This window comes from Petaurus breviceps, unplaced genomic scaffold, assembly GCF_028583685.1.
Source record: "Petaurus breviceps papuanus isolate PSGF00001 unplaced genomic scaffold, PetGlider_PUasm1.0 90808, whole genome shotgun sequence".
In the NCBI taxonomy this organism is placed as follows: Eukaryota; Metazoa; Chordata; class Mammalia; order Diprotodontia; family Petauridae; genus Petaurus; species Petaurus breviceps.
In genome coordinates, this window is record NW_027187349.1 from 15,795,527 (window position 1) to 15,819,758 (window position 24,232).

Sequence of the window (24,232 nt, forward strand, 5' to 3'; positions counted from 1 at the left end):
TTCTCTCTAAGCTGCGTAGGCCTAGCTAACTCTAATTACTCAAGAAAACCTCCAGCACAAATGGTGTGGCACAAGTGGATTGGTTTTACATGTTTGTACACCTTTCTTTGTATCTTTCATGGTTGTCCTGAGTATGGGATTGATTGCATCTACTTATTTTTTTTTTATTATCATACCAAACCTCTTCACACAAGAAATGCTCAGTAAGTTTTACTAATAAATGCATGAAGACAAGACACATATAAGTATTCTAGAGATGTTACCTGTTTGGGTATGTTGTGCTAAATTGATTCTTTTATTGAAGAAAATAATCTCTTGTATTTTCCCTAGGTCAAACTGGGTCACGCAACGATAACGATGCTCACTGATTGAATTGAAGATGAAAAGCTGAAGAGGTAAAGCATACATAGGCACACAAAATGTTAAACAAATTTATTTGGAAAAAAAAATATTTCTATCTAAAATGTGATAAAGAACTTGAGACCAAATAACTTTATGAGATATGATGCTGCTTCACATTCTCATTGTAATTTTCCTTTTAATGCTTATTCTACATGTGCTTCTCCCCTTATATCATGTCAACCAAAGCCTTAGAAGATTTCTCAGCTTCTTCTGAGGCTGCCTGACATTAATTTTAGGTGTTGCAATATTACATTTATTATTGTTATTATTTCATTTTCATTTTTTAAGTACGGTTCAGATAAAAATAGCCCTGGAACAAGATACTATCCTGCAATTATTCCTTCATATTCAATACTTTAGAGACTATTATTGCACAGATGAGTAAAATCACATTCCCTCCAGCATTTTTATTTTGCTTTTCTATCAAGTTAGCCAGTCTGATAGGTGCTAAGGTGTACCTCAAAGCTGTTTTAATTTGCATTTCTCTAATCAATAGTAATTTAGAGTATTTTTAAGTGACTATTGATAGCTTTGATTTCCTCCTATGAAAACAGTCTGATCCTATCCTTTAATGATTTATCAACTGGGGAATGGCTCTCATTTTTACAAATTTTATTTCCCTGTACACTTGAGAAATGAGGTCTGCAGAGAAATTTGCTACCATGTTTCCCCGATAATAAGACCTATCCCGAAAATAAGCCCTCCCCTTACTGTGTAAGATTCCTCTAAAATAAGCCCTCCCCCGAAAATAAGCCCTATTGAGATTGCTACTGTAGTGAAGGTGATCCCCTGCGCTACTCGCTACTTTACAGTGCCCTCTGTATGCACCGTCTTCCCCCCTGGGTGAAACACACGCCGCGCTCTGAGCTGCATCCAATCAGAGCTGCAGCAGTGAGCGCGTCATCCTGTTCTTCCCCAGTGATTTGCTTGCTGGCACCATTGAGAGCAGTGCCACGGAGGAGAGCTGAGGCAGGACAACATAAGCCCTCCCCTGAAAATAAGCCCTCTGGTGTTTTTCTTACCAAAATATTTAATAAGACAGTGTCTTATTATCAGGGAAACATGGTATAAAATTTTTTTCCCAATTTCCTGCTTTCCTTCTAATTTTAGCTTAATTGCTTTTGTTTATGCAAAAACTTTTTTAATTTCATGTAATAAAAATTACCTATTTTACTTCCTGTGATCCTCTATCTCTTTGATGTTCATACATTATTCCCTTATCCATAGATCCAAAAGGTAAAATTTTCTATGTTCCCCTAATTGTTTATCACTCTTAATATCTAAATCATATACCTATTTTGACCTTATCTCAGTATACAGTGTGAGATTCTAATCTCTACCTAGTTTCTGCCAAACTGCTTTCCAGTTTTCTCAGCAATTTTTGTCAAAAGTGAGTTTTTGTCTTAAGAGTTTGGATCTTTACGTTTATCAAACACTAGGTTACTATGGTCATGTGCTACTGTGTATTGTGTACCTAATCTAAGGGCTATACTTCTATGGTCTGTGGTGATGTGCTGAATAGTTTCTGCCCTTTCCTTTTATAATCTACATTGATCACTAATTCTGGGCTCCATAAGAATGACCCTTCTGTAACTTCTACTGGTAATGTCTGAGCTCTGAATCACTATCATAAATCCCTCCATTTACACAAATAAAAAGACATGGCTTAACCATTTAATGAGTGCTTCTTTATAGAGCTGAATCCCCACGGAGGGTTTTGTTGTAGTTGGTGGTTTTTGTTATTATTATTATTATTATTATTATTTTTATTATTACATCTTTGGATCTTAGCTGTTTTACAAGCTCCATTCATGGTTGAACTACTTTCAGTTACATTCAATAAATCCAGTGGAACATAAAAACATGTACATTTATTTGCAGTGCAGTTCCAACCATGTCATTCCCCTACTCAATAAACTCTTGGGGCTCCCTCTTCCCTCTAAGATCAAATATAAAAGCCACCGTTTAGCTTTTCAAGCCCTTCATGACCTGGCCCTTCAGTCTTCTGGCACTTTACTTCCCCGCACATACTCTATAACCCAGCACTTCTTGTCTTCTTGCTGTTCCTCTCACAGACACTCCAACTCCCAGCTCTATGCCTTTTCAGTGACTCTCCTTACACCTGGAATATTCTCCTTATTCATCTCTGACCCATGACTCCCTTCCTTCAAGGCTCAGCTTAAATCCCACCACTCCACTAGAGGTCTTTCCTGGTATTTCCCATGGCTAGTGACTTCCCTCTGAGATTACCAGTGTGTGCATGTTGTTTGTACATAATTGAATGCATGTTGCCTCTTCTATAGTGAGCTTGTCTCCCTTCATTTGATTGTGAACTCACAGAGACTAACCACATTAATGACAAACCGTGAAGACATCCAACTGACTTAGCCCCCAGAAGCTCAGAATTCCCAGGCAAGGGATCTGTCAGCCTCAGGCTCCTCAGCCACAGAGAACACAGGTATTTGCCACTACACCTAGTTATTAGGTATCATTCTGGAGCTTGCACCAGGTAAAGATTTTCAGTGACTTTGGGATCTCCCTCTTTTCCCTCTTCAGACCTTTCATTTTCAGTTTATTTCATCTAATCTGTCTTCAGGGTCAAGTGTTGGTTGTGGGCGAGGCTTTGTTTTTTATGACTATCCTACATTAGTCAGAAAAATACTGTGTATGTCTGAAAAATGACTACATTAAAAAATTAACAAAAATACAATCAGAATCTCTTGTCTATAACGTGAGATATTTCCAATTCCATTCTGATTTAGTACTGCCGTATAATGCTATCATTCATATCTTCAGTCTATTTCATGGACACACGGTTTATCTGCTTTTGTGGTCAGGGTCACGAAGGGGCAAGGTAAGCTCATCTGTGAGGAGTAAGATTATACAAACCAAGGCCCCAACTCAATATAACCTTTCTATTACCCTGAGCTGTTTGGGAACAGAGGATCCTGAGAATGTGAGGGCTGCTCTTCTCTTGGGACCCCTTGAGAAGAGATATGATAACTGCCCAACTCTCAGAACTAGCCATTCCAAGGAAACATCATTCCTGGGGGGACCTTGGAGAGATTAGCCTCCGTCCCAGGCCTCACACAAGATACGATGCTTGCTAAAAAAAACACCTGGCAGTATGCCTTCTTTGTTCTCAGCACTGCTTAAACTGTAAGATTCAGACCCCAAATTTGAATCTCACCCATGGAGAAGATGTCCTGTCTGGGACCCTCTGTAAGGGTTATGGGATTTAAAGATCTCCCATGCCCCATGGACGTGCTGACATAGCAGAGCAAGAGAAAGTGAAAAGCCGAGCTAACGGTCCTGCAGTTGGCAGTTGGTGGCAGTTGCCTTTTTTTTTTTTTTTGAGTTAGGACTCCAGCTGAGCACTGCCAGCAGCCGGAGCTGCTGGGAGCAGGACTTTCTGCTGGGGACTGCCAGGGGCCGGAGCTGCTGGGAGCGCTCTTCCAGGACGCTGGGTGGTTGCTGTGAGTGGGGAGAGGAGGACCTTTGCCTGAGGTAGCCTGTTCTGTTTTAAAGGCTTGAAAATGTGGGTGCTTTCTACTTTATCTACCTGTGCCAATATCATAACTACTCTGATGGCTTTCACTTTCTGGTTTTGGGACTCAGTCTTTTGGTATCTTAATAAATTTTCTAGTTTATTTCCCCAAATGGCAAACCTGTCGTATTTTGTGATGGATAATTATATCAGCATATTTGTAATCTCTATAGGCATTGTGAATATGGCATTGCTGATACACCCTCCTGAACAGGACCCTGACAGCTGTACCAGGATTCCCCAGCTTGTGTGGTCAGGTGTTGGTGTTTCCCACATCGGTGATGATTGTAAATATGTATATGTATATATATTAATCAGTTGCTCTTATCTTACTATTCCTAAGCCTTTCACTCTGTTATATCCAGTTTCCTTCCCATTCACCTATATTCTAAATAAACTATATTGGATATTTTGAAGTGCCGAGTGTTCCGTTAATGAGAATCCTGAACCTCCTTAATCTGATAGGTCATCGGAACAGAAGGGGGGGGGGGGAGGAAGAGGGAGGGAGAGTAGGCTCCTTCTAATACTAAAGGTCTGTGAAAATGGTAATGGTCTCTCTATCAGTATAACTCAAGGGTATATTTCACTCAATCCAAAAATATCTAATTTCTAAAATGATTCCTATATAATTCTGTCTTTGCAAATAAACATGTCATATTTTCCCAAAAATTTTAGATGTTCAGATGTCATTGCTCTGAGTTCAGTTTGCCAGATCCCCAGAGATGAGACTGACACAGTTCCTCCCCTCAGCCACCAGTGTGCATTCACTTGAGATAGTGTAGGGCCAATGCAATAATTACAGCACCCACGATCACAATAAAAACTGTGACTATAAGTATTGCATGACATTTGATTGCAAAATATACCAAACTCTACAGATAGAGGATATAAATGAAACATTTATTTAGACACCAGAAAACCAAATCCCAAAACCAGTAAGCCAATTCCATCATAGTACCAAAGATATTCAGAAGCCTTCCCACAAACCAATACAAGATCAATATTTACTCATAAAACCCTCTGTCTCCCCCACTGTTTGGCTAGTTCTCCTTCTACCTACTGCCTTATTCTCAGTATGAGGTGAGCTTCTGCCCCTGTAAAAGCTTCACCATGAAACAATATAACATTCAGTAATAGTGTATTGACAGTAATATTGTATGATTCTTGGCAGTCATTGTCAATAGCAGCTAGGCTCAGATTCTACCAAAGCTATATGAACTTTACTCCTGTTACTTTTTTTCTACTTTTTCTGAGCCAATTTACAATAGCCCTCTCTGCTTTCAGAGACTCTAGAGGTTTATGAGTAAATATTGATTTTATATTGGTTTGTGGGAAGGCTAAAGGATGGCATGGCTCTCAGTGTTATTATGGCTTCTGAATATCTTTGCCACTATGCTGGATGTCCTGGTTTTGGGATTCTATTTTCTGGTGTCTAAATAAATCCTTCAGTTCTATCCTTTATCTGGAGAATTTGGTATATTTTTGCAATCAAACATCATGCGATACTTATAGTCACCATCTTTATCATAATTGTAGGCGCTGTAAATATTTCATTGGTGCTACAGATAGACAGGTAATTTAAGTAATAAAAAATGTAATACAAAGTACAAAGCTGAATGAACACTCACCTCCACTAACTATAATTGAAGATTCCCTGAGGGAGTTCCTTCAGTCAGTCTCAAAATCCCTATCATGCAATTTTACTTTTCTTATCTAAATTTAGGTCCCAAATATAAATGAAATCAGGTCAGTAAGGCTCCACCAGGATTTCAGTTCTAGAGACTTGGAGCAACTGGGTCTGATCAAAACCAAAAACTACAGGACAATTTTAGACAACTTCTTCAACAGGGAAAATTTGCATCATGCAGTTTTTTCTATATATAATTTCAATTTAGTCATTAAGTAGTTATTAAGCAGGAACTGTGTTAAGTTACAAAAATGGTGAGGTGGGGAAAGTCCCTGCTTTCAAAGAGCCCGTAGTCCAACAGGGAAGACAACATGCAAACAACTGTGTACAAACAAGATACATACACTCCATATATAGGATGAAATGGGGATCATCAGTGGAGGGATGGTACTAGCAATAAGGGGAAAAGGGAAACACTTCTTGTAGAAGGAAGGATTTTAGATAGGACTTGAAGGGAGTTAGGAAAACCAAGAACTAGAGATGAGGAGAGAGAGAATTCCAAGCATAGGGAAAGCAAGTAAAAATGCACAAAGTTGGAAAATGGAGAATCGTGTGCAAGCTCAACAGTTTATACTTAAATATTTTTAAATAATTCTCTCACCTGACCATCAGCACTCCCAATAATAAATTGTTCCTTTTCTTCATCAATGAACAAACTTAGGAGAGGATGAGCTATTCAAAAGAAGATAATTCCCTTTATTTGAAGGTATATATATATATATATATATATATATATATATATATATATAGTTTAAGATAAAAACATGAACAGTTTTGGTTCTGCTCTATTTTCTTTTAAATAAGTTTGAATAAGCAAGCAAATTAAATTTCCCCACAAAAGGGGATATTTAAAAACATTTGGAATGAATTCTACTCATTTTGAAAGTGCATAGACAGAAGGGAAGTCTCAAGTAAAAAATGTCATGTGTGGGGTAGCTAGGTGTAGCAATGAATAGGGCACTGGCCTTGGAGTCAGGAGGACCCTAGTTCAAATTCAGCCTCAGACATTTGACACACTAGATGTGCAACTTTGGGCAAGTCACTTAACCCCAACTGCCCTCCAAAAAGAAAAAAAAAATAGCATATCTGCCAAAGCTAGAAAGGTTTGAGTGCCCCTGTGTTATATAAACTTTTTATCACCCCTCATTGCTTAGCAAAAAGCTCTCTATGGGGCAGATACTTAATAAATATTTGTTGAATAAATGAATGAGTATTAAAACAATATGAATTCATTAATTCTAAGAAATTTGATAAAAGCATTATCACACTTATCACACCTTGGAAGTGCTCTCTGACCCTGCAGGCCCCTCCCTCTCATTGGAGAGTCGAGAGCTCCTCCTGGACCTTCCATTTCAGAAGGGTACCCAGGATGTCATCTTTTCATTTCCTGTCAGGCTGCATGCCTCTGGACCATGTTATTCCCTTGCTAGCAAACCTTCTGAGGTTCCCTATTGCCTCTAAGAAAACACTCTGGCATTTAAAGTTCTCCACAACCAGGCTTCAACCCACACTTCCAGCCAATTCCTATTTTCCCCTTCACAAACAGTATGTTCTGACTTATAAGCCAAGGAAATGGTTGGGGAAGGAAATTGTATAAATTATTTCACATAATTCATCAAACCAATAGCTACTGTTTAACTTCCATCTCTAATCAAAGCAATAACTCAACTGAATAAAGTGGTATGTTATCTCATTTTCTTTTTTAACATTATTTTAATTAACAAAAATCTACCTTCTCTCCTCCTATCTCTCCCTCCAACTGGAAAAAAAAAAAGAAAACCCTAAACCTTTGTAACAAATATGTATAGGCAAGCACACATGTTATTTCATTCTGACCACTCAAAAGGACCTGAAGATAGTCATATCATTTAACAACCTTATATGTGTATCTAAAAAAGAGATTCCTCTTCCCCTATCTACCCTCCACTGCCAATTCCCCAGTAAGGGAGAAACATTTTTGTCTTGAAGCTGGCTTATCATTCTTGATACTTTTAATCATAAACTTAATCATATAGTAAGTATTGAAATGTATGGGTTTACCTGTTAGTACTCTTGAATTGTATAATAATAATCCTGCAAAGTAATCCCAGACCTTTAGAGAAATATATATACACATATATATTAGAAAATGTCAGAACTTGGAAGGCTGTCATAAAATAAGACTATGTAACAATATTTACAACAAATACCATATCTTAAGCCAGTTGCTAGCCAGAAGAAAAATAACATGAGTCATAAAGAGAATTCATCAACAAATATTTATTAAATGATTCCAATGTAACAGGTAATGAGCTAGGTGTTAAGGATAAAGATGGAAAGAATTTAAAAATTGCAGGAAAGTCCAGGATAGATGTAGTAAAATCACAACACTTGTTAAAAAGGATGTTGAAGAATCAATGTAGAAAAATGCAAAAGAAACAGTAGCTTGTATATTTAGAAGTAGCAAGAAACAGGACAAGATGACAAGACTAGAAACTTCACAAATGCTGAATGAGTTTAGCTGAGCTATGTTATATTTGAGGTAGAATATAAATGTATTGCCAAGATTAAACAGCAAATTATAAATGTGAAATGTAAGCATATGCTAACTCCAATTTGCTCCTTTTTTATTATGTTACCAAGGAAACCAATTTAAGACCTTTAATTTGAAATAGGTTCTGATCTAAATTCATCCCTGAGTGGGCTTCATTCTTTAATTAGTTGTCCCATGTAATTCAAATCAACTCTAACTATTCTCCACACCTACCCAAAGGAGAGGCATTATAGCAGCTATTAGGAGATAATATATTCAGTCTAGTCTGAAATTTCCAGGGCCACAGAATGTGAATGAAGTGCAAAGAAAACCAACTCTCAGCAGGTTCCAGTCATCAGAATGTCCCTTGGATCAAGGACAGACTTAACAATCTGGATCAGGATATACTTAGGATCATCCCAAGCCCAAACAGTTTAACCAAAAACCTAATCCAGTCTGAGTATGAATTTGACCCAAACTAGACTACTTTAAATAGACATCAGATCTGTTTAAATAGGTTCAATTTAACACATCCCGTAAATCAACTTCTTTTCTTATTATTTCATGATTCTAAAGAAAAGGGGGAAGCCCTCTATTATTTGAAAAAAAATCAATTTAAAAAGTAGTTTAATGAGTCATTTCTTTACCTTAAGGCTTCCGTCTTCAGACACTGATATTATTATATTTGTTCTCCAGGTGCAAAATTCAGCTGCAGTGACTGTACCAACATGACCTTTCAGCTCAATTAATACAGTTCCAAGCTGTAATAATGAGAAACTTCATTAGCATAATTTATTTTTGTAATTCTCATTATTAAATTGTATATCATATGCCTACCAGAAGAAACACTGACATTAAAATTCTTGTTCTACTTTGACTGCCATCATAACTTCCTTCCCTAAATTCTTTAGTATTTGAATAGAGTCTATGAATGTCAGAGCTAGAAAGAAGTACCAGGGATCATAGGCTATAAATTATCAGTAATAAACTACTAACAAGGCTGAATTTAGGAAAATTATAAAGTGCCTGTTGCCTTGGCTCTTCCTTAAGTGACCTACTTTTGCCCACTGTTCTGCTGCTTTCTTCTAGATTATCAGGGTATTTTCCCCACTGCAGTTCTCAACCTTTTCTCCATACCTTTCCTGCCCATTCCCTGTGAACCCATCAAAATAAATTTGACTCATGCCCCATTCCCTCCAAAGACTTCTTTCAGATGGGTAACTAAAATTGAGATATATGATAATAATTGTTTAATGTACATAAAAAAGTAATAGTGATCATTAATACCTTTTAAATACAATATTTGCATTTTGCTGAGGGCTTGCTATAGCAATAATAACATAATTATGTTAAATACAGTCCCTATTCTTTCTTCCTCACAGTGTTGTAAGGATTACAGAATCACAGAATTATAAATTTCAGAGTTGTAATGGAACTTAGAGCTTATCTGGTCCAACCCCCACCTTTTACAGGTGAGGAAACTGAGGCCTGGAGAGGCTAAATGACTTGCCCAGGATCATACAGGTAGCAAAGTGAGGGAGGCAGAGTCCCCTAATTTCAAATCAAGCATGCTTTCCATTTTACCACACTCCCTCTAGGGTGGAGAGGGCATTATCTTTCGGGAGAGGGGTTGTACTAGAGGACCACTGGGAGTCCCTTACAACTCTGATATCTACAAGCCTGTGATCTTGTAACCGGTACAACTCTGGGAGGCAGACAGCATGGGGACTTTTGCTCCAGTTTTAAAAGTGATGAAACTGAGCATCAGATGGTTCAAGTGATTTGCTCAGGGTCAAAGAGGCCGAGGTGGCAGAGCTCAGCCTCGAGTCTTCTTGCCAGAATGGGAAGGTAATTTAGTGACCATTTCAGCCAACCTCCTCCATCTGACAAATCATTCTGAACCTCAGTTTACTTAAATTACTTGTCTAGAGCCATACAACAAGAGCTATTTAGTGTGGCATAATGAAAACGCCAGTGTTTTACCAATATTACCACACTATCTAGGAAAAAAAATTAAGCAACTGGAGTCGGAACCAATGAACTGAGAATCTCATGGTGTTGTAATAATAATAGTAACAATTCATCTTAGCAATTCAATCATAGCATTCCTCTTCTACAAGAAACCTTTCCCAACCCTTCTCAATTCTAGCACCTTTCCTCTTTAATTTTTTAAATTATTTTCTATTTATCCTGTATATAATTTGTTTATACATATTTGCTTACCTATAGTCTCCCCAGTTAGATTGTGAGCTCTGTGAGGGCTGAGACTGTGTTTTGTCTCTTTTTATTTACCCAGCATTTAGCATAGTGCCTGGCATAGAGTAGGCATTAAATAAATGTTGATGGATTTATATAGCACTTAAGGTTTGCAAAGCACTTTATAAATATTATCTAATTATTTTGTCCTCAGAAGAGCCCTGGGAGGTAGGAGGGGAAGAGGAAGAGGAAAAGGAAGAGGAGGAAGAGGAGGAAAAGGAGATTCTAGTAGTAAAAGTAATAACTGCAGTAGGGGTAGATTCTGTAAAGACTAGATGAGAATACATTTCCAAATCTCTCAGATTAAACTCGTCTTTAAAATACATTATAGATTTTTTAATATACAAGATCTTATATTTCTTGAGATCCCATCAGATTTAAATGATTCTAATTGCTATATAATATTTAAGGTCTTACCTTAGCATCAAGCACCAGTATCTTTTGTCCAGCACACACAGCAATAATACGGTCATCTGGACTAAATCTCAGATAAAGGACCATTCCCAAAAGAGTTCCTATGACATTTCCTCGAGGAGTTAACCCTATAACAATTTTTATTATTAATACCAATTCATAAACAGTTGCCAGTAAAAATTAGCATAACTTGACTAAATTATGAGAAAATAAAAGAGCGTAATTTGCTGATCCCAGATGATTTCAAAAACAAAAGCATTGAGCCCCAATGCCATTTTATATCTTTAGTGGTGTTACAGAACAATGAACATGCAAAGTTTCTTCTGAAGACATTCTAATTTAAGAACTCGTCTTAGTTGAATTGACTATAGAAAAAGAATTTTATTAGAGGGAACATCTTTGATAGTTCTTTCTAAATAAAATATTATACTCAGAAATGTTTTTAATCATTCAATATGTTTATAAGATGGACCATACAATAATCTTATTTTCACACAATGTTAATTAAATCTAATTCTCTAGGTTCAAATATAAATTCTGAGTTGAGACTGGACATAAAGGCCTTTATAAATCAGGCACAGATTTCGGCCTTCATTAAATATGGCTAATCAGAAAATGATCTTCCAAATTTGATGTAAAAGTATATCAATGAAAAATTAAAGCAAATTGAACTGCAACTAACCAATAAAACCACATACTAGGAGTAATGCTTCATTTTACCCTAATGCTTTCCATGACAATGCAGAAGAATTGTTAATCAAGTAAATTGACTATTAAAAAGTCAACATTTTCCCAGGAAGAAGTCCCTTTATTTTGTAAATGAAATATCTTCTTATTTCTTCCTAGACGATCACTATCTCAATAAAAGCAGAGCTGGTTAGAACCATTACTGGTCACTTCATTTCTTGCCCCACTAAAGAAATCACTCAAAACTCCAAAAATTTTAAGGAAATAAAGCAAGGCTTCTTAACCTTTTTTTTTTTCAGTTTGGTGGACCTATTGACAATTTGGTGAAGCCTGAACCCTTCTCAGAATAATGCTTTTTAAATTCATAAATAAAGGAAATACTAAATTCGTTAGAGACTAGTGAACACAGAGATGTAAACTTTTTCCCATCCAAGTTCACAGATTTCTTAAAATTTATCTACAGATGTCTTATAGGGTTCATGGACCCCAGGGTAAAAAGCCTTGAAAAAAGTTATTCTTTCACTTATTTACATTCCTGATATACAAATACCAGCTCCCAAACTCTAGTCAGACTACCAAGTAACTCTTTTCCTTCCCACAGGCATGGCTGGAAATGTTCTTCCCCTTCCTATTGCCTGGGACATCAAACACTGTTAGTGCTGGTACCCTCTTTTCAACCTTGCCCCTTGGACAGGGTCAAGTAAGATGGTAGCAGGAGGAGTGAGAGGGGGAAAAGATAGAGGAAAAAAGAGATATCGGAAGAAGTAGATTTTATCCTACTATAGCTTCTTCATTTTACACCAATTACAATTATTCCCTTGCTCCCTATTAGAAAGGCAACTAGGTGGCAATCGACAGAATGTTGGACCTGGAATCAGGAAGATTCATTTTCATGAGTTCAAATCCAGCCTTGGAAACTTACTAGCTGAGTGACCTTGGGCAAGTCACATAACCCTCAGGTTTCCTCATCTGTAAAATAAGCTGGAGAAATGGCAAACCACTCTAGTATCTTTGCCAAAAAAAAAAAAAAGAAAGAAACACAACCCACATGGGGTCACAAAGAGTTAGACACAGCTGAAACAACTGAATGACAACAACCCTGTTAAAAGCAAAACAAGGAGTAAGGATAGAGAGATAAGAGGAGGAGGAAAGTAAAAAAAGGCTGGAAGGAAAAAGAGATAAAAATGGAGTTTTCTACATCCCAATTCTGCCATAAGACCCCCAATGTTGACAAACTATTCCCCCCTTCCACTGCTCCAACCAAGAATTGGGCTCTACCTGATGGGAAGAGAGATATGGAAGTTAGACCCCTTCCCTCTATCATCCAGCCCTGTACTGCCCTCCTCAGATATTCCCACTGCCCTTATCCTGGTTTCTCATTACTTTTATGCCCTGTCCAACAACTCAAACAAAGGGTCCCATCCTAGCTCATGAACCCCCTGACTCCCACGCTACTGCCACTACCCCCAGCTTCTCTATAACTCCTGTCCTTGAAACCATCTTAAAGAAGAGGAACCATGATCAGGGCTAGCAATATGGGGACATATGTGGCCAATCTCAAGCATATATTCCCATAGCATCATTGTTATACACAGTGGTTGGGTTCTATAAAACCAGTAATCCCATGCAATCAGTTACATACATTTTTCTGGATGGCCTAGAAATCTATCACCAAATTTAACATTTTCTAAAGAGAAACTATTCCCAATTTGGATCAACTTTGGAACTCAACCCATTACTAATTTGATAACTTCCTATATATAAATATCCCTAGTGGTCTTACTGGATTAAATAGTTTTGATGATGTACAGTATTCAAAAACATACAAATTATTTTCAATTTAGATTATTCAATTCAGAAGTTACACTGTAGGCCAGAAATGTTAATAGATTATTTATGCTGTTTGGCCCTTTTTTGCTGGCAGAATCCTGCTTGCCCATATTTTTCCACAGTACCACAAAATTACATGGTTCAAATTTATTTTTGAAAGAAAATATGTAAAACTTGAAAGTCACAAGCCAATTTACATAATGGACAAACAAATTCAAAAGGTCAGATACATCAGTTGGCATAGTGTGCTTTCAAGATTCTGTTTTCCTAGGCCAGAAGATGTGTGTGTATGTATGTATGTATGTATGTGTGCACACATATGTATTTACATATGGATGTATTTATGGATTGATGTATATCAATGCTTCTTTCTCAAATGATCTAGCTGATGAATTTAAAAAGGCCAAGAAACACCAGCTTCAAAGCAGGTTCTAACTTCTGACCGAAGTTAGTCTCTCTGAGATTGCACCAAGTATTTAAAAGCTCAGGGTCCCAAAGGGCCTACTATGCTCCCCCTGGTTTCCTCTGCTATTCATATTTATCTTTTTGACCCTATTGCCCTCTTCCAAAATTAACCTTGTGTTTTTAAAGGCCCAGGTATGTTAGGAGCCCTTCCCACTACTGATACAGTAGAGAGGGGTAGGAATTTGCAGTAAATCATGTCCCCAGGGCCAGGGGGTACTGAGGAAGAGTGAGTTTGAGTTGATGTATTCTTGCAGGAAGATAAGTTACTAGAGACAACGCAAAGATCCAGATTACAGTGTGGGAGATGAAAAGGTGGCAGCTCTTGGCCCCCTTCTTAAATAGGTATTTATATCTCATCTTTCCAACTATACTATACATTCCTTGACTTGAGGACTATGGCTTATTTTTCGTTTTATCTCTCAAAATGACTTTCATACTGACTAAAAACAATGACCACAAAAGAATATATGAAATAAATAGTATATCAACCAAATATTTTTATATTACCAAAATATATTTAAGAACAAATGGATGTTATTTTTATTTTTAAAATTATCTATAAAATATATACATAATATATACATTTACCTTTTAGTACTCTTTCTGCACAATCCACCAGGTTCCATATTATAACATAGTCACAAGACGCAGAGCAGACAAGAAATGGATTAACTCTGTTTCCAAATGTCACAGCAGTAATTGACTGATGATGTCCTAACAAGTGTAATGGCTAAAAACATTGAACACATATAATGCAAAACAAAAAAATAAGAATTCAAAACTCCCAAAATTTAATGTTCTCAATAGTATTTGCCTATTTTTAAACACTACTTTTAGAAGTACTCAACACATACCAAGCACTTAATAACCAAACATTGAATTGAATTCATATAATTACTATTCATACTCCAAGAGCTATACTCCACAAAATTCATATTGTCTGTAAGAGCTTTAAAAAAATCCCCTAGATTTTGAAGCTTGTTTCAAAAGCTTCATTTATTTTTCCCTACTTCCAGTATTATCTATTTTGTTCATCTTTAACAGCAAGCATAACATGTCATATCATATATTATATATCCATTTGTTGTAGAGTCATTTCAATCATGTCAACTCTTTGTGACCACATTTGGGGCTTTCTTGGCAAAGATTCTGGAGTGGGTTGCCATTTCCTTCTGCAGCTTATTTTTACAGATAAGGAAACTGAGGCAAACAGGGTTAAGTGACTTGCCCAGAGTCACATAACTAGTAAGTGTCTGAGGGCATATTTGAACTCAGGTCCTCCTGACTCCAGGGCCAGCACTGTATCCACTTCACCACCTGGCTGCTCATATCCCTTTGTAGCATACTCTATATACATAAAACACACACCATGGATTTAAATACCTGATGGAAAGGGTTATTAGTATTCCATATGCAAAGCTCATTTCCATTTAAAGGGAAAGCACAATAGTGTCGACTGCAAGCAAGTTGAACATGAGATGCTGATTCTTTAGACTCAATTAAATATCTTTCTTGAACTATATTGCCAGCATAGCCAAACTTATTATAGCAGGCATCTTCTGAATCTTCCATATTAAAGCTGAAAATAAAAAGTTATATAATTTCTATTAAGGTACTTAATTTGTAGTAGTGAGGTGGAATTTGAAGATCTGGGTTCAAGTCCTGCCTCTTAACTCACAACCTGTATGACACCTAAGTTTTTTTAATCTGCAAAATGAGATAACTGTCTACCTCCAATGACTGGAAAGTACTTCCTACAGTACAGTAGAATGGATGTTTTATTAAGTAGCCAGAAGATCTGGATTCAAATTTCACCTCAGCTGCTTATTACTATTGTATGACCTTGGGAAAGTCACTTAACCCTCTTAACCTCAGTCCCTCAACTATAAAGTGGAGGGAGGAGGAATAGTTGGACTAAATGACCTATAAGATTCCTTCCAATGTAAAATCTATGATCACTTAAAAAAACTGATTTGCTATCAATAAAGTAAATGAATTATACATATAAATGTGAACTATTTTGATAATTTATTAGCATGTCATAAGACTAGTAGATTTATAAGTGGAATATGAATAAAAACATTACTTATCCCACGCAAAATTGACAAATCAACCTTTCAAAAAAAATACAAAATCACCTAGGCTTCTAAAATATGCTCTTAACTGATAGCCCCATTGTAGCACCAATAAGATACTCACAGCTCCTATGGTGGCTATGAATATGCCAGCTTAATTCTAAATAGCAAAATATAATCGACTCTCCACATGGAAAACAGAACCAAAACATTTACTTAAACACCAGAAAGTCAAATCCATCATAGCAACAAAGAAATCTATACCCAATAACAATGCAGGGGGCACTGCCATCCCCAAGCCTTCCCCCTGCTAGGGCCTTCCCACAAATGAACCCTCACAGCTTGCTGCCAGCTTCCTCTCTCTCCCTCAGCTCTAACTACTCTGACCAACTTCTTCTGGGCTCTGCTCCACCCTTCCTGCTCCATCTGTTCCGAAAGCTCCTCCCACCACACACTTATGAGACTCAGGCCTCCAAGTGACTTAAGTGGGTCACATGGGCCTAATAATGAATGGGAAAGATCTTCCCATTTACATTATCATTACACCCATGTCTACTTTTTGCTCTCTAATTCATTTTATACCCCCAAACTAATCATACTAAAACAGCTCATATCGTAATCAAAAACCTTCAATGACTCCACGATACCTACCAAATGCCTAGGTTCTAAATTAAGCATTTTTAGAGGCTTATTACTTCTACCTGGTATTTAGCTATCAATTCCCAATTTAGTGCATTAAAACAGAATGGCTCCTCATACAAAAATTTTAGTACCCTTTAGTTACTTTCAGTATCCAAATTTTAGGTTACAGTTCAGTAAATTACCTTTGACTACAAGTTCTATTTAAATAAACTAAGTGATCCTCCTAACTCTAGTCAGGTATGAATAGAACTGGCTAATTCTGTTTAAAAAGGGGGAGAGGGGAACATGATTTGAATAATACTCAATTGTTCATTTTCTTAAATATATCATCAGGGTGGGGAAAATATGACTTGAGAGCACACCTCTGCTAACAACATCCAATCTAGCTTTCTTGATGCATCTGTCAAGATTGTAAGACAGACATATCCATCCAAAAGCTCCCATTCAATTTTAGCTATTAATCACGATGACCAAAACAAAGTTAACTACTGCCCACCCAATGCTCAATTTATTTCTTCCAAGAAAAACAATACCTGGCATTAAATTCTTGGTCATCAAAGAGGCAATGTTTACTTAGAGTTATTTGCCCCATAATACTTGCTCAGTTTCTCTGCTGCAGGAGTTCTGAATCAGGAGTCCCATTTCAGAACGTAAGCTACTTGACAAATACCTTGTATTTATATTTCCAGCTCTTAACACAGTCCCTAGCACACAGAAGGGCTCAATGAATGCTTTCTTTACCTAACCAAGGGATCCCTGATTAGACTGGAAAGGGCGGTGTGAACTTGTTTTTTCTTTGAATAATTTGATAACTGGATTTCCATATAATTGGTTCCCTCTGTAATACTATGTATTTTATGCATTTAAAGACATTATTCTAAGCACGGATCTATAGGGCTGCCCCAGACTTTCAAAGCGGTCCATGGCCCTGAAAAGGTTGAGCCCCTGCTTTAGAGCTTAGGAAACCCTGGCAGATGCAGGTTTGCAGGACCACACAAGCAGGAAAGGAGCCAGATGGTCCAGGATGGGAGAAGGGAGAGGGAGGACAGTTAGGAGGGGAGAAGAATATGGAGGGGTAAGAGGAGAGCGGGGATCTTAGAGGCTACTTAAGGTTAGGACGCCTTCACCTGCACTTTACGAGATCCTCTCCCAAAGGTACAGCCCGAGAGGGTTACGGTTCAGGGGAGGGGCGCGTACTGTGAGAATTCCCCCCTCTGTATCCTAGGCAACAAAGACGCCAAGGATGGAGACGGCGTGCCAAGTGGGACAATTTACCTTGTGCTCAAGGCCACTACTTCCTTATGGTAGACTAGTGTCTAGCCTGCTCTACGGGATTCTGTTCCAACCAATGAGAACAGGGCTGGGGCGGGGGAGAGGGGTTAGGGGTGGCTGCCCACAAAGCATGCAGGAAACCTAGGTCCGAACTCTTACCCGGCACTTCTGAAAGGCTTGAAATATCTTGCCGGGCTTAAAGCAAGAGGACTAGATCCTTAGGGGTTGAGAGCAAGGGACGTTTGATCAAAGATGATGACCTCATCAGCTCCCCTGGATTCCTTTAGCATCTCTATGCAAAATAACATATTACATCTTCCCACTACACGCGCTGTCTCTCTGTCTCTCTCTGTCTCTCTGTCTCTGTCTCTCTGTCTCTGTCTCTCTCTGTCTGTCTCTCTGTCTCTTTCTCTCTCTGTCTCTCTCTGTCTCTCTGTCTCTCTGTCTCTCTGTCTCTGTCTCTCTCTCTCTCTGTCTCTCTCTCTCTCTCTCTCTCTGTGTGTGTGTGTGTGTGTGGGTGGGTGGGTGTGTGTGTGTCTCTGTCTCTGTCCCTCTCTGTTTCTCTGTCTTTCTCTCTGTCTCTGTCTCTCTCTTTGTCTCTGTCTCTCCCTGTCTCTCTCGGTCCATCAGTCATGTCTGAATCTTCATAGACTCTACTGGCCATTAGGTTTTGTTGGCAAAGATGCTGAATTGGTTTGCCTTTTCCCTCTCCAGCTCATTTTTTCAGATGAGGAAACTGGTACAAACAGGGTGAAGTGACTTGCCCAGGGTAATATAGCTAGTAAATGTCTTAGGCCAGATTTGGAACTCAAGTCTTCCTGACTTCAGGCCCAATGCTCAATTCAGTGCATCATCTAGCTGCCTTATCTCCTTGCTTAGCTTCCATTACAACCTCAGTGCCAGATTATAAACTATATCAAATTGCCTATCATTTTCAGAAGAGGGAAGGGGAGGGAGGGAAGAAGAAAAATTTGGAACTCAAAATCTTGTAAAAACGAATGCTAAAAACTTTCGTGACATGTAGTTTGGGGGTGAGGAATGAAATACTATTTTTAAAAATAACTTTAGTGCCAGTAACTCCCAAACATACACCTTCTGCCTTAATCTCTCACTGGAATTCTAGTACCATATTTCCAGTTTCTCAGAGAGCATTTACACTTAGATATAATGTTCCATGGAAATCCTTAACCCAAAATCATCTGCTCTCCCCAAACCAACTCTTCTTTCCAAGTTCCACAACTTTGATAATGGTATCACTTTTCCGACAATTTCTCAAGATGGAAACCTATGTAGGTCTTTGGGTTCCATGGTAAAGCATGCTGAAATGGGTGTCAGAAGACCTGGAGTCTAGTTTTGGCCCAACTATGAACTCACTGTATAGCAATGCACAAATCACTTAAACATTTCTAGACTTCAGATGTCTTATCTTATGCACTAGATGACTTTCAAGTTTGCTACAATCACATTCATCCCTCCCACTTTTCACAGCTAGTCTACTAGAAAAAGCTGACTTTCCTCATTGCTTTCACTTTGCCCCCTTCTAATTTGAAACTCTTTATCTCATTTTTAAACCCCTTTTCTTGTCCTAGCCCTGTTCCTGACTTTCTCTAGACTTCAAAACTATAGCCCTTTACTGATGAATCATCCTGGAAATTCTCTCAACTCCTAGAGTCTCCTTGTCTGGAAATAATCTACCACCCTAGTAACCCACTGTGATAGTAATGGCAATTAAAGATTCCCCTATATTGGCTTGGTTTTCAAATTGATTGTGTTAAAACCCAGAGCTTGTTAATCCCACCTGTGGGATGGGCTTGTTGATGTGAAAAGAAAGTCCTGAACTGGGAGGAGCTGGTGATGTAGATTTGGAGAGACACAAGAGAGAGGCAGAAGAAATTTTTTTTTTGAAAGCAGCACCTCGTGGAGAGAGAGAGACTAAGAGAATTGCTGGTGGCCACTTTGAATCGCACTGGACTTTTGAGACCTGCCCCCTGAGCTGCCAAGGACTGAGGAGACATGGCTCTTTTGCTGGTACTTTGTCTGTCTGTTTTGATGTTATTTTGCCAGATTTGTCCACTGGTGAAAGACAGTCCTTTTGTTGAAGAAGTCCTGGAACCTGGCTGTTCACTAAGAAGCCCTGAGACTGTCCTGCAGACAGAGAGTGAATACTGTCCACTGGTGAAGGACAGTGCTGTTGTTGCAGGGGTCTGGAGACTGTCCTGCAGACAGAGTGAATACTGTCCACTGGTGAAGGACAGTGCTGTTGTTGCAGGGGTCTGGGAGCCTTTCTGTTGGTTCAGAAGCCCTGAAGAAGGATTTTCTTGTTGTATGTTTACAGAAATCCTGGGAGAGGGCTTTGCTAATGTGTTCAGGGGTTCTAGGACTGTTCTACAGACAGAGGATAAATTTATGAAGGGACTGGCAATGTATGTTATGGCCTTGCTAAGCCTTGTCTCCCCAGGAACTAAGATTGCTGAGAACTTGCCTCAAGTGTCAAGATGAAGAAAAAACCTCCATTTGGGTATTAAGTACTGTGTTTAAACTTGTTATAACTCTGGGGTAGATTCAATTGTGATCCAGGGGTGGGGAACTTTTGACCTTATTGTGCTCTGTGATTGACAAATGAAGGTACTTTACCTATGTTTGGAAACTAATCTCCATTTGAGAAGAGGGGTTTTGTGGTGGACCAAATGAAGGTATAGCCTAGGGGTGGAGAAGTATTTAGAACAGAGACTTTGTAATTGATTGAATGATTGGAAGGTCCTGGGGTGGGGTAGTACTTGGAGATTATTTAATCACACTTAGTAAATGCTGTATTTTGAATGATGTCATGTTTTGATCTTCTCTGTTCTTGGTTTGTTACTGAATAAAATGGAGAGCACCTATGCTGGTATTCTGAACCTTGGGAAGTTGCCTTTCTTTTGGCATTACATTACACCCACAAACTCTGGAAAATCCATCTGCAAGGCCTGCTATCCTTCTCCCATGGGCAAATTGGAACAAAAATGACCTTCCTTCATTCTCCTCCTAGCCCTTTTCCTGACTTCTTATAGATTTCAAACATGCTCCTAACCACATACCTTCATTCCCACCCCTCTGTGCCCTGCTTTTCAGGTGCTTGTTGTGTGGTGTCTTCCCCCATTAGAATGTAAGCTCCTTGAGTGGAAGGACTGTCTTTATTTTTTACTTGTATTTTTATCTCCAGCACTTTCCAAGAAACAAATCCTTTTTATTAGCAGGATTTGTTCTGTGAAGTTTAGATTCAGTTAAAGGGCCACATTTGAGGACCTAGAGGGCCACTTTTGGAGGCCACAGGTTCCCCACCCCTGTGCTAAAACATAGTAAGCATTTAACAGATGCTTATTTTCTTCTTTCCTTCTTTGCTTCTTTTGTTTCTTCACTAAACTGAAACTGATATTTCTTTTTTTTAATTAATTTTTGTTTATTTTTTGCAATGTAATTGGGATTAAATGATTTGCCCAAGGTCACACAACTAGTTTTTGTGTTAAGTGTCTGAGGCCAGATTTGAACCCAGGTCCTCCTGACTCCAGGGCCAGTGCTCTATTCACTGCTCCACCTAGCCGTCCCTCAAACTAATATTTCCAAAGTAACCAACCATCTCTTAATTGCTAAATCTAGTGACTTTTTCTCAGTCTTTGCCCTTCTTGAGCTCTGTGCTACATTTCACACTATTAACTGCCTCCTTTTCCTGAATACTACCTTTCATAAGTTTTTGTGACACTGCTATCCCCTTGGGATGTCATCCCCTACATATGTCAGGACTTGGTTCTGAGTCTTTTTTCCTTCTTTCTCCATACTCTGTCCATCAGTAAATTTATCACCAGCTCCTAGGGGTTCAATGATCCTCTATACCTATGACTCCCAAAAGTTCCAATCATGTCACCAACTGTCTACTAGACATCTCCCCCTGGATGTCCCATAGGTATCTCATAAGATGACAAATCCTATAATCATAAATCTCAAACCCAACACACAGAGCTCATTATCTTTCACACAAAATCCATTTTTCTTCCTAACTTCCCTATTTCTGTTGAAAGCTCGACCATCCTGGAAGTCACCCAGGTCACCCTAGGAGTCATCCTTGATTCTTTCCTCTCCTTCACCCCTTCCCCATCACATCAGTTACCACCTCTTGTAGAGTCCAACTCCACAGCATCTTTCATATGCAGCCCCTTCCCTCCACTCACACCACAGTCAACCCTTCAACACCTGTCACCTGGACCATCACAGAAACCTCTAATAGTTCTCCCAGCATCCAGCCTTTCTCCCTCTGCAATCTACCCTTCACACAGCTGCCAATTTTTTTTTTTTTTTGCTTTTTGGAGGTCAATTGGGGTTAATTGACTTGCCCAAGGTCACACATCTAGTTTTTGTGTTAAGAGTTTGAAGCCGGATCCAAACCCAGGTCCTCCTGACTCCAGGGCCAGTGCTCAATTCACTGTGCCACCTAGCCGCCGCCCCCCAGCTGCCAAATTAACATTTGGCACAGGTCTGACCATGCTACTTCACTGCTCAAGAAATTTCAATAGCTCCTTATTGCCTCTAACAGAAAATACAATCTACTTTATTTAGTACTTAAAGCCCTTCACTATCTGGTTCCAACCTATTTTCCAAATCGAATTATATACTCAATATCCTCATATGCTCAATACTTCACTCAAACTGGTCTACTTGTTGTTCCTCAAACACAACACTACATCTCCTGTTCCCATGACTTTACAGATGCTGTCCCCCTGGCCTGGAATGTTCCCTATCCTAACCTCTCCCTCTTGAAACTCCTAGACTTGGAATCCCTAAGATTCAACTTATGTGTAACCTCCTCTCTTGGATCTTTTCATATTCACCCAGTCATTAGCATGCCTCATGCCCCACCAAAAATTACTATGTGTTTACTTTGAATCATTTTGTTTTGAATTCTCTTTCTACGTTTCCGCCTAGGAGAATGCAAGCTTTTATAAAGTATGCTCACCATGTGGCATAGCTCCTGATGGAAAACATTCAATACTTATTGAATTAAATTCATTAGCTAGATTGAAATCATAATGTGTTTCATATGGACTGGGTACCAGATCTGAATATTGAATCTTTCTTGGAATAATAAAAGAGGTGAGAAGAATTAAAGAAGCAGTCCCTTAAAGGTGGGACTTCCCTGAAAATTATTCCCTCCCTGAAATGTAACATCCTTCTTTGTCAACTTGGTTGACCACAGGACTGATTATATCCCATTCCTTCTGAAGACACATTGCATGAATTGCATTCTAGAACCAAACTTTACCCAGCATTAAGACAGTACAAAAAAGGGAGGTGGAGCTAAAATAGCAAAAGAAAAGGAAGGAGAGTAGCAAGCTTCCCACCAAAACTCCTCCAAACAGATCTAGAAAATGCACCAGACTGAATCTTGGTGAGGGAATACAAGAAAAAGTCACAGTAAATCACTTTTCCAGATCAGGTTGACACAGAGAGAGGTCTACAGAGAACAGCAATGGAGTCTGACTAGGAGAATTCCATGTGAGCACATTCTAATCTAAGGAAAGGCTGTGTACCAAGGGTGGGGCCTCAAGGTCCCATGTGGCCTTCTTGGTCCTCAGGTACAGCCTTTCGACTGAGTCCAAGTTTTACAGAACAAATCCTTTTATTAAGAGGATTTGTTCAGTGAAGTTTGGATTCAGTCAAAGGGCCACACTTGAGTACCTTGAGGGCCCCAGTGGGCCTCAAGGCTGCAGGTTCCCCACCCCTGTGACCCACATGAGACCCTCAGATTCATTCAACAAGCAGCTGGTAGCTTTGCCACCCACTACACACTTCCACATCACAGATCCAGGGCAAATTAACAAAGAGGTCTATACCCTCTCTCATCCCTCCCCCCCCTCAGCACAGGCACTGGGCTATTTACTATTGTAAGAGATAGCAAAGGGTTAAGTTTCCACAGGACTGCAAAAACTGCTGAAGTAAAGACTACTAATAATAAATTGTGAGAAACAGTAGAAGTCAGGTTTCCATAGAATTGCTAGACAACACTAAAGTAAAATAGCAGAAATTAGCAGACAGCAGGTGGGCCTGACCAATCAGAAAGCAGATAGCAACCTTGGGACTCATAATAAGGTAAGGACAGATCTGAGCTAAATCAGTGAGGGGTCAATGACTGGGTATTACAGAGTTACTACTTTGCATGCTTAATAAACCTCATGTATCATGTATATTTCTGACACACCCAGCATAGAATTAGAGCCTCATTAGCAATAATGTATGACAATGGGAGGGGCATACCGAGAAGAATCAATTCATCCTCTCAAGGTAGTGCCTACACCGAACTAATACATAAAACTTGCTTCCATTTTGTATCCCCTACTCCTCCTTCCAAAAGAAGGGCAGAGTCCACTTCTGGCCAGAGGTGTTCAATTCCTCTGGATTTCTCCTCAATAAAC

At 38.8% G+C, this 24,232-nt stretch overlaps 1 protein-coding gene and 1 long non-coding RNA gene across 2 annotated transcripts in view; one reads left to right on the forward strand and one right to left on the reverse strand.

The window, feature by feature from the left end:
- The window catches only part of LOC138147832 (uncharacterized), a 59,588-nt gene extending 55,965 nt beyond the window's left edge, over positions 1-3,623 (forward strand). Inside the window, exons 2-3 of the long non-coding RNA XR_011164906.1 lie at positions 331-395; positions 3,549-3,623. This is a non-coding gene — a long non-coding RNA (uncharacterized lncRNA). The remainder of the gene's footprint in view (positions 1-330; positions 396-3,548) is intronic.
- Positions 1-17,695, reverse strand: part of WDR27 (WD repeat domain 27) — a 278,697-nt gene extending 261,002 nt beyond the window's left edge. The window contains exons 1-8 of the mRNA XM_069070467.1: positions 17,645-17,695; positions 15,184-15,379; positions 14,389-14,530; positions 10,822-10,946; positions 8,796-8,909; positions 7,677-7,728; positions 6,238-6,308; positions 264-387 (exon numbers count right to left, since the gene is read on the reverse strand). Of these exons, the coding sequence (XP_068926568.1) occupies positions 264-387; positions 6,238-6,308; positions 7,677-7,728; positions 8,796-8,909; positions 10,822-10,946; positions 14,389-14,530; positions 15,184-15,372 (817 nt within the window). The 5' untranslated portion in view covers positions 15,373-15,379; positions 17,645-17,695. The remainder of the gene's footprint in view (positions 1-263; positions 388-6,237; positions 6,309-7,676; positions 7,729-8,795; positions 8,910-10,821; positions 10,947-14,388; positions 14,531-15,183; positions 15,380-17,644) is intronic.
- Positions 17,696-24,232: the final 6,537 nt, after the last annotated feature.